Source organism: Electrophorus electricus, chromosome 4 (assembly GCF_013358815.1).
Source record: "Electrophorus electricus isolate fEleEle1 chromosome 4, fEleEle1.pri, whole genome shotgun sequence".
NCBI lineage: Eukaryota > Metazoa > Chordata > Actinopteri > Gymnotiformes > Gymnotidae > Electrophorus > Electrophorus electricus.
In genome coordinates, this window is record NC_049538.1 from 3,326,669 (window position 1) to 3,344,589 (window position 17,921).

General features: G+C 46.7%; 1 protein-coding gene across 4 annotated transcripts; it reads left to right on the forward strand.

The window, feature by feature from the left end:
- The first annotated feature begins 2,998 nt into the window (after positions 1-2,998).
- On the forward strand, positions 2,999-17,876 carry LOC113584866 (protein Hook homolog 2). 4 transcript variants are annotated; one of them, XM_035525341.1, is made up of 23 exons: positions 2,999-3,200; positions 3,846-3,928; positions 4,922-4,994; positions 5,311-5,361; positions 5,457-5,589; positions 6,332-6,399; positions 6,745-6,807; positions 7,004-7,084; positions 8,498-8,661; positions 8,856-8,996; positions 9,176-9,377; positions 10,420-10,530; positions 10,611-10,698; positions 11,519-11,585; positions 12,116-12,253; positions 12,706-12,793; positions 13,112-13,117; positions 13,493-13,527; positions 13,627-13,709; positions 14,705-14,808; positions 15,323-15,430; positions 15,684-15,755; positions 15,924-17,876. In XM_035525341.1, the coding sequence occupies exons 1-23, from the start codon at positions 3,048-3,050 to the stop codon at positions 16,053-16,055; spliced, it is 2,244 nt and encodes a 747-aa protein (XP_035381234.1). In that variant the 5' UTR covers positions 2,999-3,047; the 3' UTR covers positions 16,056-17,876. The 4 variants fall into 4 exon arrangements, with proteins under 4 accessions (XP_035381234.1, XP_035381235.1, XP_035381236.1 ...); XM_035525343.1 differs by having other exon boundaries at positions 3,056-3,180; XM_035525342.1 differs by lacking the exon at positions 13,112-13,117.
- The last annotated feature ends 45 nt before the right edge of the window (positions 17,877-17,921 follow it).

The following is a 17,921-nucleotide window of genomic DNA, read 5'->3' on the forward strand; positions in this document are numbered from 1 at the left end:
AATGAGTAAAAGAATGTATATACTGCCAAAATCACAGAGGAAAACCAAGTTCTGGTGGAAGCATGTGTGATTATGTGTGATTATGCGATTATGTGTGATTATATGCAATTGTGCGTGTTTTCTCATGAGTTGCTTTCTATAAACTTTACAACTGCCTTAGTGCATCAAAGCCTAATTCACGGACTACAGAAAGTTTACTTTCATCTTGCCCGGAATTACTCTGTGGTTACGACTATACGTTCCCGACGGTGAGTCACGCGCCTCTCGCGCGTCCACTCATCTCGCCTCACATTACATAAGACAAACGACAAACTCAACACACACGGCGCGTAACAACGCGCGTGTTTGTTTTCTTTCTGGAGTCCATATCCTTGAGCAGCACCTGCACTGGCTGGGGTCCTGTCTGAGTCAACAGCGCTTAGCTACAAACGCGCCACGAAGCTTTTGATGAACGCGCTCTTTGCGGGCCGGGGCTGCAATAGTCTGAGATGTGCATGCGCCTGGCACAGCTGCACGCTCCCCTCGCCTCGTTGTGCGAGGTTGCGGAGTTATCACGAACCTGCCCTTGGCAATGCAACGTATCCCAGTCCCCCGGAGAGCGCGTGGGAGGTCGAGCTACCTACGGGAGGACTCATCGGTGTTTGGGTCTGCAGTGCCACTCCCGTCTTGTTTGCTTTGTCGGCACACCTGTGTTCTGGCGTTGCGCGCATGAGATCACGTCTGCAACGGAGGCGCTAATAACTTTATCTGAGGAGTCTCTCCCACGCATGGGCATTGACCTCACCCCCCACCCCCGCTGTTGTTCTGGTGCTTTCCAGCAGTTTCAAACACCTGGCGCGTAGCTGCAGGGAGCGCGAGCCAACGTCAACATTCCGGCGGATACTGGCGCGCGGTGATGGGACGTTGGTCGCGCATAGCGCAAATTCTTCCCGTTAAAGATGCAGGATGTTTTGGTCGCCCCCAAAAACCGCAAAAATCACACGCAAGCGAAGGTGAAAAGGCTGTGGAAGATACGCATCAAAAATCTGGGCTTACTTCGCTAAAGGGGAAATGTTTTTTTCACTTCTGCACAAGATGGACATTTTTAGAGTCGGTTTAATTTGGTTTCGTTTGGTTGATGACCGATGATTAAAGCGCTATGTTTATACCGTGGCTATAAGGCTGACTTCTGTGACATGAACTTGGAGCAAAACCAGCATGCGGCTCGAGGCTGGCACAAAGAGAAGCGAATACAGGAGAAGTGGAGAGCGCGGGAAGAACCGGCGAGCGAGCGGAAAGCGGAACTGGAGAGGGACGGAAGGTGCCGTGGATAAAATAAGCGAGTAGCCGAGGTGCTCATTCCCCCCTCCTCAAGCGCGTTAGTCACACAGCCTCGGTGCGTGAGTAAGCCTTGAACCTCCACACACCCGGGTCTACTGCCCCGCTCAGGGAGGACCCCCACAAGCGCAGACCCAGCGCCCCTTCATGCACAACTAAAGGGGACTGGGTACTGAAACCATGTTCTCTCTTCTTTCCAGAAACTGCTCATATTACACAATAATAAACATATGTCAGATCAAGCATTTCCAGTGTCCCGTGTTCTGTGAAAAGGGTTCAATATACCAATTTAAACTACATGGAAAACTGAACAATTCATGTTGTCATATTGTGGTACATATGTTTATGTAATGATTTTCCTAATAATCCAATTAGGTTCATAATGTTTGTACTGTTGCTGGTCTGGAGGACACCTGTGCGCTTTGCTGGGTTCATAGTGGCGCCGCCACTATGAACACCTCTTATAGAAAGAGTAAGAAATGGACAGACTCCTAAATGAACAGGTAATATGGATTATGGACAGATATGATAATGGGCATGTGCTGTACAGCATGTAAAGACTGATTAGCCCGGATGGGAGGGACAGGAAGCGCAACTGACGACAAGGTGTGCTCCCGTTCAGGTGGAGGCGGATTAAACGCAAGCTACGAACTGCCGGGAAAGAGAGGGCAAGTCAGAGAGAGAGAGAGAGAGAGAGAGAGAGAGAGAGAGAGAGAGAGAGAGAGAGAGAGAGAGAGAGAGAGAGAGAGAGAGAGAGAGAGAGAGAGAGAGAGAGAGAGAGAGAGAGAGAGAGAGAGAGAGAGAGAGAGAGAGAGAGAGAGAGCGCACATGGAAAGAAGGTATATACGTGCTCAGCAGCATGTTGTTCTGAGGAAGTTGCACAAACAGAACTGAAAGACCTTGTCATCTTTGCCAGTCACACACACCTGGGTGTCAAATTCTGTTTATAGGAATCTAATTGGTCAGGAGTAGTGAGAAACCACTAAAAATAGCCAAAGCGCAAAAATCTGAGTTCAAAACATTGAATCTTAAAGTAAACATTATACACGGACTGTTAGAAAAATCGGTGGTTTTAGTTTTTCATTTAATTATCTTCATTCTATTTCAGTATTACACTACATAGGCTTTAATTCTCATTTATCCAACATTAAAAAAGCCATCTATAAATTCTGAAGAGCAGACTTTGCATTCACACGTTCATGTGAAATACTTTGGGCTGCTACACTGAGACACACTGTGAGTGTTTATCATTTGTAATATTTCTCATAGCGCGTCGTTATATCCGTAAATATGCACTGGAAGGTTCGTCATTTAAATTCGATCTGTGAAGTACAATACATTAGGTGTTTTGCCAGTATTTAGAAGGTGTGTCGGACAAAGATAAATAGTTTGTGTAATAGGTCCACCTCGTGGCCATAATTAAAATGTTTCACTCAAATTCGAGCTGATTTGCTAAAAATGTCACTGGATAAAATACTAGCTATCATGATAAAATATTAGCTATTATGATATTTTGTAATATTCAAACGTTAAAGGTGACTTTTAAATATGAGTATGTTGTTCATCATACCCAAGCGCTATATCCCAGAGTACACGTAATATTAATAATGATTATAACGTTAAAACATTATAATATTACATATGTATGTGCATTTTTACAGAAATAAACAACAACAAGAAGTTGTTTTTGTAGAACACGGAACGACAACGTCGAAAGTCAATCCGTTGCTATGACAACGTACGGAGGCCCACTAGGAAACGAAGGGCTAAAAGAGCGAAGACTAGGCTGTCTAGGATCCTGGTGTGTCCCGGTCCACCATGAGTCTGGACACGGCGGAGCTCTGCGAGTCCCTGTTCAGCTGGGTGAGTCCCCGTCCGGCTGGGTAAGCCAGCGTCGCTTTCATTTGCGGCAGCTCGCGTTATCTTGCCGGTTATGTCGGAGTCTCTGCGTGGCACGTTAGCTTGTTAGCTAACATAGCACGAGCAGGTGGAAACCGGAGAGTCCTGATTTTATATCTCTTGGAGACGCGATCGCAGGCTAAAACGTAGCTAAAACATTTGGCTTTTTCTTGTGTGTTTGTTCGGGTATCTAATTGGCCGACGTGCAGTGACCTTTCTGTGAGATTTGAAAGGGCTTTGACGTATTGATTGGTGACCGCGCGCGAGCGTGCCACAGTCTTCGCGCGAGCTCGGTGCCTCGTGCACCCTCCCAGCCGCCCCATAACTACGTTCCATTGCCCCTGAAACCCCTAAACTGGACCCATGTTAGAGACGTGTGGGTGAGTGGGTGGGTGTGTTTTGTTTCGCAAGCCAGCCGATTTCATGGTGCGGGTTTCGGCCCGGCGTGGGATTCGTGGACTTTGTCCATGTGTCACAAGAACTTATTAGACTAACCACTGAAACAGAAGTCTAATAATAAAAGATGAAGTGAGAGAGTGAGTGACCGACCGACCGACCCACCCACATGTCATTAATGTGTTTGTTTATCTGATGTAACTTTTCCTTTCCTTGTTATCTGGACTCAACAGCTTCAGACGTTTCATGTGCCATCATGTACGAGCAAACATGACCTCACCAATGGGGTTGCCATTGCCTACGTTCTGCACAAAATGTAAGCTGTGTGTGTGTGTGTGTGTGTGTGTGTGTGTGTGTGTGTGTACACAGTTGCCTTGGTAGAGATTTACTCAAATAGCAGTACACTTGTTTAGTTCCCACATGTCATATCTGAGTTTCAGTATAAGCAGATGTGAGTGAAGGAGTTTTATAAAGTGCATTAAGAGCAAACGCTGGCTAACAGCTCTGAGCAGGTGACCTTGAGTTGGTCCTACTACCCAACGGGTGCATACATCTCAGAGACAACACACTTGGGCTGTGATGACCTGTTGTTGAATACAATCCTTACCAACGTGTGTTCTCTCATATTCAGGACAAATTGTCAGATTCGGTCCCTCTGATTGTGTTTGTCATGATGGGCTTTTCTTCTCGTGTTTCTGTGTGTGTGTGGTGCTGGTAATTGCATGTTTCATTACATTTCATTCATAGCAGGTCATTTGTGCCAAACGTAAAACATACATTTCCAATTATTTTCCCTCTTGTTCCTTTTAAACAGTATTTTTTAGCAGAAAAGTTAAACATCATGGTACATATTTAGGAATTGTGCTATTATTTCCATGTCTGGTATTGCCTGCCCTTATGGTGAGGCTGAGAGTGACTCTCCTTCCCTACCCTCTGCCAGAGATTCAGACCTCTGCATTATGGCTTTGTTTGCTGACTCCACGTCAGGGTTTTACCAGGTTAGGAGTTTTATACAGGGCAATTACACTAAACTGTGCAGTGCTGCCACAGTTGGAGCAACACTGGAGTAATGCCAGATGAAATGCCATTGTGTGGTCTGTGTTTCTGAAGTGCTGAGGTACTGTAATGTCAGTATTGGTGACTGGGCTGGCATCAGTACATCAGTACAGGGGTCTGTGCCAGTAGCGTCTCTTTGTGTCGGGTGTCTGTATGTCTGTGGCGTTTGGCTGTGTGTATTCATATCTTTTTGTGGTCCGTGCATGCGAGTGAGACATTTTAAAGTGTGTCCTGTCCTCTCTGACACTCCCAGAGACCCGTTCTGGTTTAACGAGGCGTGGTTGGGGAGGATAAAGGAGGAGAGCGCAGACAACTGGAGACTCAAGGTACCAGGCGACCAATCGCACATCTCCTCCGCCTCTCTCCTCTCTCCCCGGCCTGGATGGCCTTTATTTCACCATGCTGCTCTCTACTGTCTCATTCTTCATGGGTTTGTCTTTTCCTCATCCAGCTTGCACGGCCACGGTGAATGCCACTCTACCTCTAACTAATATTTACCGTGAGGGTTTAACCTGCACGCGGTGACTCATAGAGGTGCGAGAGAGGCAGTCTGGCCCAGGTCGTTCAGAGCGCCCAGCCATGTGCAAGCGGTACCGGCGGAGGTCGTGTGACATGGCGCTGTTTGAATATGTCTGTTCTCAGGTCAGCAACCTAAAGAAGATTCTGCAGTGTGTGATGGAGTATTACCATGACGTGAGTAGCGATGCCTACTGAACTACTGAAATATGGCTGCTGCCGGTTCCATTCAGAGGTTTTGCCCAAACCCTTTTTTTTTCTCCCTCTCCCAGGTGCTGGGGCAGCAGGTAGCGGGCGAGCATGTTCCGGAAGTTTCTCTGATCGGCGAGCTGGGCGACGTGACGGAGCTGGGCCGAATGCTGCAGCTGGTGCTGGGGTGTGCTGTGAGCTGTGAGAAGAAGGAAGGTAAGATGGAGGACTCCTCACACTGCAGATCTGTCCCTCACACCTACTGACCGTTCGCTTCTGAGTTCAGACTGTAAATTCTTGATGGCTACGCATTCCCAACTGTGCACCACTGATTCATAATAAAGAACTGCATTGCTAATGACATGAGAATGTTGACGCCGCCTGCTGCCATATTGTTACAGATCACTGGCGTGTGCCGACATACTAGTCCCTGCTGTTCTTTTCCAGAATTATTTGAAGAGAGGAAAAAAAAAATCTTCTGGAATGTTAAGAACAAACATTTGCCACAGATGAACTGCAATATAACTGTCTATAACTGGAACAGAGGAGTGCAAGCAAGCACAGAACAGCAAGCTGATTGGTGCAGTTTTAAATGGGATGCACGGGGATTGGTCAGGCATCAGCTTTAAACTGTCATTCATTGGTTGGAGCGGTGTCCAATCAGATGAGACACTTCAGATGAAATATATTCAACAGTACACTGTGTGTGTGTGTGTGTGTGTGTGTGTGTGTGTGTCTGTGTGTGTGTCTGTGTCTGTGTCTGTGTCTGTGTCTGTCTCTCTCTCTCTCTGCTACTATGTCTGTTGTCTGTCATAGTGGTGGTGGTGTCCTTCTCATGCCTTGAATGTTTTCTACATATTTACATATATACAAAATAAGAAGACTGAGGGCAAATGATGGAAAAAATTCTGACTCTGTCTCTGTGTTTAATGACTCCCCCCCCCCCCCCTCCCCGCAGAATACATTCAGCAGATCATGACCCTGGAGGAGTCTGTCCAGCACGTCGTCATGACTGCCATCCAGGAGGTATGGCCTACTGTTCCGCCATCTTGGCTCTGTTTCTCCACGCTCCATTACAGTTCCCCAGGGTTTCGCCACCATGCCTACATGCATCAGAGCCACTCATCTCCAAAACAAGCATTAATGAGCAAACTCGTAGAACAGTTTCCGTACTGTATATGGTAAACGTGCGCTATAAGAGCGTGTTGGTGTGGTGGTATGAACAGCTGAAACTGTCTCTCCACACACCCTTCAGACTACAAACAGCGACTCTAATGACTCTCTCATTGTGTGGCTGAGATCTTGAGCACGTGGTTGGTGTGATCCTGTATGCTCGGAGCTCTTAGAGTGTGTGTTTTTTTTCCTTCCCAGCTGCTCACCAAAGAGCCTACGGAGACCGGGAGTCCGGACACATACGGAGACTTTGACTACCAGGTGTGTACTCTGCCCCAGGAAGAGCATGGGCCTGTCCTTTGCTCTGGGGGAGTGTGTCCTCGTGTGTCCTCTGCTCTCTTGGAATGGGCCTAGCCTTCACTGAAGCCCTTCACGAGCTTATCGCGGTCCCATTCCACAGATTGTTTTATCACATGAGCTTTTCTCATTCTTTCTCTATCTCTTTCTCTCCTTCCAGTCCAGGAAGTATTATTTTCTGAGCGAAGATTTGGAGGAGCAGGAGGGAATAGACCAGCGTTGTCGACAGCTGGAGCAGCAGGTGGTGGCCTCACACGTTCACGCCCCTTGCGCACTTTCTTGCTGAGTCTCCTTTGCCGTGCACATACACACAGGCAAAAAAAAGTGTGTGTGTGTGTGTGTGTGTGTGTGTAAAATGTGAGAATATACTCTTTGTTTATTGAACAGGCCAGCGTGAGTTCATGTGTGATCTGGGCTGACTTACCTGCCAGTGCCTTGCCTACTTTTGTCTTTCTGATCTGCTGTTGGCTCGTAAAAGGTTGCAGTAATGTGAGAGGTGTGTGTGTGTGTGTGTGTGTGTGTGTGTGTGTGTGTGTGTGTGTGTGACTGCTTCAAAGCATCATTACAAAGCTGAACTGGCTTCTTTTCAGTAAATAATACTGGAAGAAAGATGAGGCTTCTAGTTTTCAGATATTACAATCAAAGTGTGACCGGTTGGGTTACAGTAGTGTATTATCCCTGCCTGCTGGCCAGGAATGGGGAAACCTGGCTCAGATTCCAATATGGAAACGAGTTCCTTCAGTTTAGCCTCAAAAGGGGTGTTTTTGTGATGATGGTATAAGATTAGATTTAGAAGAAATGTGGTTTTGTTGGGTTATTTATTATTTTAAGCCTGTTCCTGGTGTATATTACACTATTAATAATATCCTCCACTGGAAAACCTTTTCAGTCCACAACTAGGCGAAAGGTGTGCCTGAAAACAGCCAGTCAGGGCTGGTCGTTAGGCCGTAAGTATTTACATGTCAGCACAATCGTTTATTTGGTGCTGGATTATGAAACCGTACTGAAGAAATTGCAGAGCAAGCTGTTTGCTCACGCCGCTCCCAGTAAAGTGCACAACAGCCCTTTAGATCTGCCTTCCTGTTGTAAATGATGACTGGGCTGCTCGGCTTCCAGTACAAACCTTTGTACAAACAACCGGTCAAGACTCCTGGGCGGGGGGGATTGTGTGCAAAAGGAGGAGAAGCCTGGTGTCTGACCGTGGCTCCGTAATGGGTACAACCCCCAGGGTTATAGGAAGTTCTTCGTCCTTATAAAGTCATCGTGGACCACCATGCTGCTTTTTTTTTTTTAGTGTTTCCTTCAAGTCTAACTGCTGTATCAGCTACTCAGCCCTGTGCCTGCAGGTGACTGTCATGTTACTTGGGTAAAATTGGAGTGTTTAGGTCATTAAATCAGCATGAAGATAATGGAAACTACATTTGTGTTGCGTGACAAGCTTTGTTGTTTTGGCTCTGTGGCCTATTGTGACTGAAGTTAAAGTGCTGAATATCAGTTGTAGTTGAGTGGTGTTTCAGTAAAGGCATTACAGTGGCTTGTTGTACACATGCCTCTCTTCTGGAAACAAAACTGAGCAGAATAGAATCTAGTAGATGGTGGCAAATGATGTGTGTGTGTGTGTGTGTGTGTGTGTGTGTGTGTGTGTGTGTGCCAGCTGTCCATGCTGATGGAGGAGAAGTCCTCGTTACAGGCGGAGCTACAGTCCCTGAAGCAGAGGCTGCATGTCTGTGAGTCTCAAGACGCCTCCACCACCATCACAGGCAAAAAACTGCTGCTGCTGCAGAACCAGATGGAGCAGCTGCAGGAGGAGAACTACAGGTCAGGGCCCCCTCACAGAGCTCCATGCTGAGGCCCACAGGAGTACACACAGGCACACGGGTGTCATCAGACCCGGAGCTCTACGCTGAGGCCCATAACTGCATACCATAAACATGCACATAAAACAGATGTCACTGAGTAGCTCCACCATGATGCCAAAAATCTAATGACGTGTTCCTAACGTGTGCGTGTAGACTGGAGAACAGTCGTGATGACCTGCGTGTGCGGGGCGAGGTTCTGGAGAGGGAGATGTTGGAGCTTCAGCAACGCAACGAGGAGCTCACCAGCCTCGCTCAGGACGCCCAGGCCCTCAGAGATGAGATGGATGTCCTTCGGTACACACACATACGCTCACATTTGCTCTTCATAGTAAAATCATCTCTGTTGATCTCATATTTTTGTTTATTTTTTTATGCTTTTAGTTTTGTATTAATCGTATGGCCTGTTCAGTAATTCCTGTGAATCATTCACCAAGTTCACTGAGACGAATGTGAAAGTTTTGCCCCGCCCCCAGACACTCCTCGGACCGCGTGGGTCATCTGGAGGCCCTGGTGCAGACGTATAAGCGGAAGCTGGAAGACCTGGGCGACCTGCGGCGGCAGGTACGCCTTCTCGAGGAGCGCAACACCGTCTACATGCAGCGCACGTGCGAGCTGGAGGAGGAGCTACGGCGAGCTAACGCGGGGCGCACGCAGCTGGACTCCTACAGGAGGCAGGTGGGGCCTGCAATACGTGAGCCGCGTGACGCGCACAGTGAACATGTGGAAAATAATCAGCAGAAAGCCATGAAAAATATTAGAGACATTTATTACTGGAGCTTTTGTTAACTAAATGTTTAAAAAAAAAACACTAACAATTTTCAAAGTCAGTCTGACTCTTCAAATTCAAAAGACTTTTATTTTTTTCCTGCAAAAATAGAGTTGTAATAACATCTGCTCTTCCCTGCCCTCCAAGCATGTCACTCTGTACTACAAAGGGCTCTTCTGTGTGAGGTATAATTATGTACTGCTTTTAGATCAGACGCAGAGTGTCATGACTTGTGTTTGACAAAGTTGCATTTAGCTCTGGGGGGAAGTGAACAGTGAATGAGGGGGAAGGATGGTTAGTTCAAGCATAATGTGGCCGAGAGCGACGCTGTAATTTCATGATCACTTTCAGACCTTATGCACGTTGGCGCCTGACCAATGGATAAGATGTTCAGTAGGAAAGAGTGTGTGTGTGTGTGTGTGTGTGTGTGTGTGTGTGTGTGTGTGTGTGTGTGTGTGTGTGTGTGTGTGTGTTACATTTCCCTCATGACACGTTTACTAGTACATGAGCCTAAAATAACTGCGTCTACGCCATTTTGGGGTAGAAAGGGCGTTTACCGGGTGGCGTTGTGTGTCGCTGTAACCATAACGGCAGGCCGCGCGGCTATAATCCGGTACTCGAAACCGGTAGGGGGCGGATACAAATCCGGGACGAGTGTCTGTTGTTATGGTTACAGCTCGCTCGTCGCTCACTCTGTTCTTCACCCTCTCGACCTGAACGCGCTCGTGCATTTAAAAACAACCCCGGCGTTATACGAGCACGTGCTCCAAGCGCTAACGCGACCGTTAGCCGGTGCTGGGTCGACTAAAGTGGTTACCTCCACACAGTTTATTTTATTTGCCAAAGTTTTCCCATTTATGTATGAAATGGTTTGCGGTCAGCGAAGGCCAAAATTGGCCCGCTCGTGTGTACCGGCTGTATTACTGGATTCTGTGTTGGTGTGTCCGGCAGGTTCACGAGCTGCATGCCAAGCACACGTCAGAGGCCATGAAGGCTGAGAAATGGCAGTTTGAGTATAAAAACCTCAACGACAAGTACGAAGCACTGCTGAAGGAGAAGGAGGTAAGACCTCACCTAGGAAGACCAGTGGGGGCGTGAAATTTGTGGTGGTTTTTGACGAAACAATTTGTGTGTGCTTGTAGAGGTTACTGTCAGAGCGGGACACACTACGGGAAACCAATGAGGAACTTCGCTGTGTTCAGGTCCATCAACAATGCCTCAGCCAAGCAGGTGTGTCTGTGTGTGAATGTCATGGCCCATAACCCATATACCCATCATGTGAACCAACACAGACAATAACTCACACAGCCCACACACAGTGGAATTCAAGAGAGCCAAACACCAGCTGTTTGCATAGAACACCACGGTGACGCAGAAGGCGTTTAACCCCACCACGGTGATGCAGAAGGCGTTTAACCCCACCACGGTGACGCAGAAGGCGTTTAATTCCACCACGTCACAGGTTTTCTGCTCTTTTGCTTCTGTGGAAGAAAAGTCCAGTCTTTCAATATGTGTCAGAAATGCGACTCGAGGGAGGGATGATTCAGTAGCCTCGGCCCCCTTTGTGTGTGTGTGTGAGTGAAGAGTGGGCTTCAGACTGGATGTGCAAAATAGAAGACGAAAAAGTAGGAACTTCCTCCTAGTGCTTTTTGCTCACTTACTGGTGCATTTGGCTCTCGAAAATACAAACTTCCGAGTACAAAGAAAGCACAGAGACCCCCTTCAACAAACACGTTATTGCTGTTTAGTCATTTTATTACTTCTTTTTATTATAAAGCAGACATAAGGCGAACACGTCCACCTTTATAATTAATAAATAAAAAGATTTACTCAGCGGTATCCTCCTGCTTTTGTTTGTGTGGGCGTGGTGTTTTGTTGGTTTTGAAGATGGTTTTGGTTTTTTACATGTATTATTTATTAGATTATTTTCCTGTTATAAAGCTACGTTCATCTCGTTTTGCTGCAGAAACGTATCCTTGATTTTGAAGGGCCGAAGGTGTATGTTAGGAGTATGTCTCGTGCGTGTATTGATGTCTGTCACCCCCTGCAGCGTCTGTGGGTTCTGACACTGAAGCACTGAGCAACCTAGCCTCTGAGATCATGCCCATGGAATTCAAGTGAGCCTACACTTTCACACACAATGTTTTTCACGCAGACACACAGAGTTCAAAGCCACCCGCTGAATTTAGTTTCCAAGCACGCCACAAAAGTAGAATTTTGAAAAAGGTTTCTTGAGAAACTGTTGTTGTGGTGGGGTTGTGGTGTTGGTATCCACCCACAGGTGAATGGTATCATGCACTGGTAAGACTTGTTTTTGTTGCTGTTTTAGAAAAGCAGTATGATTTTAAATACACCTGTGTTCAATAATCAATTACATTTATTGTTATAACAATATTCACAAACAGTTCTTCCACCAAGCAACATTTTCCACTAACAGGCTTTTGTTGCTAAGCAACACTGGCAAAGATGAGTCTGTTCAGTGGAACATTAATACCGAATTGAGTGAGGCAGTCCTAGCTAAGGGTTTACAGCGTCTTCCAACACAGCTAAGCCTATCAGTTACTCAGTTTGTTGTGCCCCTACCTTTTACTCAACATTTTTAAATGCACTGTCTCTGTCTGTCTCTCCATGTCTCTCGCTATCTCAGGGAGACAGTGTTGCGGCTGCAGCATGAGAATAAGATGCTGTGTGCCCAGGAGGAGAGGTATAGGCAGAGACTTGGGGAGACGCAGGTGTTGCTGGAGGAGGCTCAGCGCAGCCAAAACGCACTGCAGACACAGAACAGGTGTGTGTGTGGGGGGGGGGGGTGCGAACAGGTGTGTGTCTATTCATATGTGTTTCACATCACTTTATTATTGTGTGTGTCTTTGCGTGCGTGTGTAGGCGGACATTATTGATGTGCTTTTCACAAAGTCTCAGTCTGTATAAATCTCAGTTTTACTCTGTATTGATGTTAAATATCTGCCTTCCTGTTACAATGAAATGACTTCCGGACGCACTAAAAATTGTTTTACGTACACTCGAGCATAGCTAAACTGTGTTTATGCACCAGTGAATGAATGTGTTATCATACACAAATGTAAGGTGTGTGTGTGTGTGTGTGTGGGTGGTTTGCCCTAATAGGCCTCTCATATCGGTCTGTAGCTCGAATTCCCTGCCGAGGAGACAAAGTTTGTGATGGTAGTTAACAAGCTAATGACCCTTATTTACAGATCCACCCCCCTGTCTCTCTCTCAGGCTAAACCAGCAGCAGATAGCTCAGTTAAGTTCTCAGGTGGAGGAGCTACAGAAAGCTCTGCAGGAGCAGGACCAAAAAGCTGAGAATGTGAGTTTAAACACACACACACACACACACTGCCCTGGTTTAGGACTTGCGCCCATCCAATCCTAAATTAACAACAAATTGTTCTGGTTTGTAATCTGGATTATTGAAGATTCTTTTGTTGATTTGATATATATAAATCTGACTGTGTTCTTTCTTTCTGTCACACTCCTCTTTCTCTATCTATCAATCTATCTAATATTAATTCAATGATAACATCTTATTTTGCTGTGGTGAACTGTAAATTAATACTTGTCTGACCTGCCTGATTTTGTCTGTCTCCGCCCACTTCATGCAATTGACCAATCATCTGCCTGTTAGACCATCGTAAGTACAGCCCGTCTGGTTTCTGGCTGAATGCATGAATACAACTGTAAAGTGCCAAGTGTTTGTCTTTTACAATTTACTACACAGTATGTAATCTGTCTGAACTGTTTTGGTCATCATCAGGAGTAGAATGTCCCTCAGGTCTGTAAGCACGCGTGCGCGTGTGTGTTTTTAAAGTTTGGCTGTGCAACTCCAGTCCTTCTATGCAGAGGGGATGCACACTTAGTTAAACAGCTCAGCTCGTTACCAAACGCGTCAGCTAGACGGTGTGTTGGAGCAGGGTGGAGGCTACACCTCATAGTCCTGTGCAACACCGTGCTTGGCTCATGGCCGCTAACTTACTTTCATATCGTGTGTCTTTTTCCTCTTCTTCAGTCTTCCCTGCTACAGAAGAAACTGGAGGAGCATCTGTGAGTGTGTGGGTGGGGGGTGGGGGGGTTTGGGTCACTACGAGAAAGCTGCCCAAATAAGCATCACTGCGTGTGGTTGTGCGTGCGTGTATACTGCAGGGAGAAGCTGCATGAGGCTCACTCGGACCTGCAGAGGAAGCGAGAAGTCATCGATGACCTGGAGCCCAGCGCCAACAGTGACAGTAAAACCTTTAACTTGACACAACCTCATTACAGTGTCACGACCTCAGCTTTATAACCACGTCATAACTGGCACACTGTAAGAGTGTCCTAACTATGCAGTGCTTCATCAACTAACATGGCATCTTAGCCACACCATCCTATATAACCATTATTCCAGTAATGTCCGCATTATAATCTCATCCGTTATTAGATCATTTTGGCCCGTTATTAGACATTATAATCAGGATACTGCACAGAGCTTCAGCTCATGTGGGTCATCCGTGGCCTTATCCCCGGCCGTCACTGCTACAACCTGCCTTCATTAGTGCATAACGGAAAGTCAGCCGAGGTAACACGCATGATGTTATCAATGAGGTGCAGACCGTTTGAATGCTTTGCTGACACAGCATTGAGGCCGAAAGTGTTTTGTTTGTTTATTTTTGTTATTGCGTTTTATTCAAGGATTGCATACACGCACACACTTCACACAAAGTTCACACAATACACTCAAGTTACGTGTGTATTCAGGCCCACAGAAACAAGTGCTTTTCCGCTGAGAACATGAATCACTTCCTGTGTCGCTGGCGTGAGGCTTTGGCTGTCCCCGCGCAAAGCCGGCAGTGCAGGTTCTGGGGGGGGTTACACCCCGACCCGTGCTGCACTACACCCTGGGTCAAGCTGTCCATTCTCTACCAGTGTGGTGCTTTTTTGGTGCGGTAAAACCAAGCCTGAATGGCAAGTGTCGTGCTGTGAGCTGCGTCGGAAATGGTGTGGTGCCATACGCCGCGGTCTGAACACCCAGCGGCCAGGTGCTGGAGGAGCCCCCTGGTGGCCAGCTGGAACCCTAACCTGGTTTACAATCAGAAAATAACGGCAGCTCTCCTTCACCATTCCTACAGTGTATGCGTGGACTGAGCACTGCGTAGTCCTGCACTCACACTTGTACATCGCCGTGTTGTGCTGCCTCGCACAGGCTCATCTGCATGTCCTGAGTCCTCATGTCTGTCTCTCGTAGTGGCGAAGAAGATCGATGAACTGCAAGCAATTGTGAGGAAGAAGGACGAGGACATGAGACAGATGGAGGAGAGATGCAAGCACTATGTGGAGAAGGCTCGGACCGTGAGTGCGCGCACACACGCACGTGTTTGTTTATACCTTGTCAGGATATGCATGCAAGTGTGCTAGTCTAAAGGTATAAGATTAAAAAAAAAAGATTAAATGAGATTCCTTCTAATCTTAAGATGTTGTGGTAGTGGTAGGTTTTTTAAAAATGCCAGTATGCTTTTCCTGCCACTGTAGGTTACCCCTCCTGGTTTTGGTATTTAGCCTGGGTTTATTTTGGTTTGTTTAAAAAATTACACAATCAAACACAAGTCCTACACCCAAACACACACACCCCACATGCCCGTTACCGCCCGTGTGTCTTCCGGCTAGAGGTGCTTACAGTAAAGCTGCGTGTGGCTGGCACAGGTCCTGTGGCCTGCACTCTCCTGGTTCTCACACCTTCAGATACTCTTGTTTACTCGTACACCTCGCATCTGTGTCCCAGGTATGAGCAGTAGCAGCATCACAGTTGGTTCATTTTGTGTGTGTGTGTGTGTGTGTGTGTGTGTGTGTGTGTGTGTGTGTCTAGGTGATAAAGACACTAGACCGCAAGCAGAAGCCCCATGCTGTTCCTACTGAAATTCAAGCTCTGCAGAACCAGTTGTCTGAGAGGGACAGAAAGATCCAGCACCTGGAGGTGAAGCACTCGTGAGCACCGTGTGCACGTGAGCTCTGTGTGCACGTGAGCTCTGCGCACCACACACTTTAGAGTGAACTCTGTACCCTCCAGAGAAACGGCTGAAGTCTGGTCCAGAGGCGTGCAATTACACTCGTTATGATTACTTATCAAAGCCTTAATGAGGACCCATTTAGTCTGCTCAGGCTCTGTTCTCTGTGTATGTACATGCGCGCGCACACAGACTGAGAAATTAAAATTTGTGTGTGTTTAGCATGACTTTGAGAAGACCCGGTCAAGACACGAGCAGGAGGAGAAACTGATCATCAGTGCCTGGTACAACATGGTGAGCTCTCTCTCTCTCTCTCTCTCTCTCTGTGTCTGTGTGTGTGTATGTGTGTATGTGTGTGTGTGTGTGTAAGGGGGGTGGCAGCTTTGCCAGCAAACCATATATTGAGCATTGCTACTGCTCAAGTTTGTGTGTGTGTGTGTGTGTGTGTGTGTGTGTGTGTAGGGTATGGCTCTTCAGCAGAAGGTGACCGGTGAGCGTAACAGTTCTCCAGGCCAGGCTCAGTCCTTCCTAGCCCAGCAGAGACAGTCCACGCAGGCACGCAGGAGTCTGACCTTACGCCTCCCGCCAAGATAACACCCACGCAGAGAGGGCGTGAGTCAGGGACACGCCGGGACTGGTGCACCCCCCCGTCCCTCCTCTGCTGTGACGCCCTCTGTACTCTGTGGGTGAACTGACCACACTACTGCCCCCCAGAGGCCAATGCTGGAAAGGCTTTTGTTTTGTTTACTGCTGGCCTCCTGGAGTTTTTGGATGAGGTTTAAGGCTGCTGGATTCTTGGTGTGGTACCTGCTCTCAGTGCAGATGGGCTTTGGGACTGAGGACAAGCCCACATGGAGAACGACTGGAACCTGCAGACCTGCTGGCATTCTCTCCTCCTTCTGCTTTTACTTTTGACTGGGTAGCTGAAATAGGTTTTGAAACACGGTAAGCAGGGTTTGTTTTAAAGGGCTTCCATCTGTTTTGGGGGGGGGGGTTGTTTTTTGTTTTTTTGCTGTGTCCCCCCCCCCCCCTCCTCCGTCTACTCATCACTGAGGCAATATGATGACGGCCATCACCTTACCCGTCGCCTTAAGCAGGAATCCCCTAGATTCCCACGTGGCTCGCTTGTGGTTTAGTTTGTGCTTCCTCAGACTTCTGAGTTCTTTTGAATGCAGCTATTTTTCATTTTAATGCTCTTTCTCTTTATATTTTTGATGTTTTTATCCTTTTTTTCTTTCTCTGCTTTTAGCTAGCATTATGTACGAGTAACACTTACTTTCAAATGATGTTTTAGCACCTTAAGACCCTACGTAATGGATGTAGGTGTAGCAGGCCTTAGTATCTTTCAGTTTCTCATGATCCTGTTTGTGTGTGTGGGTTTTGTTTTTGTTTTTTTGTTTTTTGTTTTCCAGTCAGTAATTTTTAATAGATGTCACTCATAACGAGACGCTGTGTAAACACACTCCCCCAGTCTGGACTGGGAATCTGTGCTGCTGGAGACTTGGGCAAGGCCTGTATCTCGTCGGCGTTACCCCTGAGAATGCGGGGACTTCAATGCACTTTCACTAATTTAATTATTAGTTGTCTCTCAAACTTTTCAGTTGCTTGTATTGAATAATACAATGAATCTCAGAGCAGCCATAGCATCCTAGTTTTCTCTACTGAAGTCGACCTCATTTTAAAGTTCCTTACAACTTGAGATGAACTCTTCATGGACCTGCTGGTATTGTTTGGTTGTTTTTGTTTTAACTTCATTTTACCGAGTCAGCAATCAGCAGTGTCTCCTAAATGAGTGCCTTCAGGGTGTCTTTCTGTCTATCCCAACGAGCTCATGTTGACTCTCCCTACTATAAATGGTTGGACACTAAGGCAAAGTCTCTTCGAAACTGTTTTCTTATTCCAAAAGCCACAAGGGGTGTCTAAAAAGAGCATTTCACTAAGAAAGGCTAAAGCTGCTGGTGTGCCTAATGTAGCGGCGACTGGTTAGCACAGCCCAGTCTCATAATGAGAACTCTGCTGAGCTTCAGTCATAACGTGTTACGTTAGCATATTCGTTCATGTTGGCATGTTCAGCAGAATTGCGCAAAATGAGCCGACAGCTCCCATGTGTGCCTGCCCGTTTAGAATACCTGTGTGGGTGTGGGTGTGTTTGAAACTACTATTGCTGAGCACTAATGCTGAAGGACTGAAATATTTAATGGTTTGGGCTTTTCTGAGAACCTTTCATGAGACAAGACACTAGAATGAGGGTGTTGGAATTCATATTTAAGGTGTGTTTAAGTATTTGTTTGTGTTTATAGTTAAGATCTTGTTGGTATAGGGGGGGATTGATGAGTAAATGGGTAGAACACACTGTAAATCAAATGGATATACTCAATATTCCATATTTTGCAATAAAAGACACTGAGAGGCTGATATGAGAAAATGTTTCCATTCATGGTACATCCTATACCACACACT

Coding starts and splice junctions, on each gene's coding strand:
- LOC113584866 (XM_035525341.1), top strand. CDS start 3,048: ATGACAACGTACGGAGGCCCACTAGGAAACGAAGGGCTAAAAGAGCGA. Junction 9,378..10,419: donor TGGACTCCTACAGGAGGCAG/GTGGGGCCTGCA, acceptor TGTGTCCGGCAG/GTTCACGAGCTGCATGCCAA. Junction 13,528..13,626: donor AAGAAACTGGAGGAGCATCT/GTGAGTGTGTGG, acceptor TGTATACTGCAG/GGAGAAGCTGCATGAGGCTC.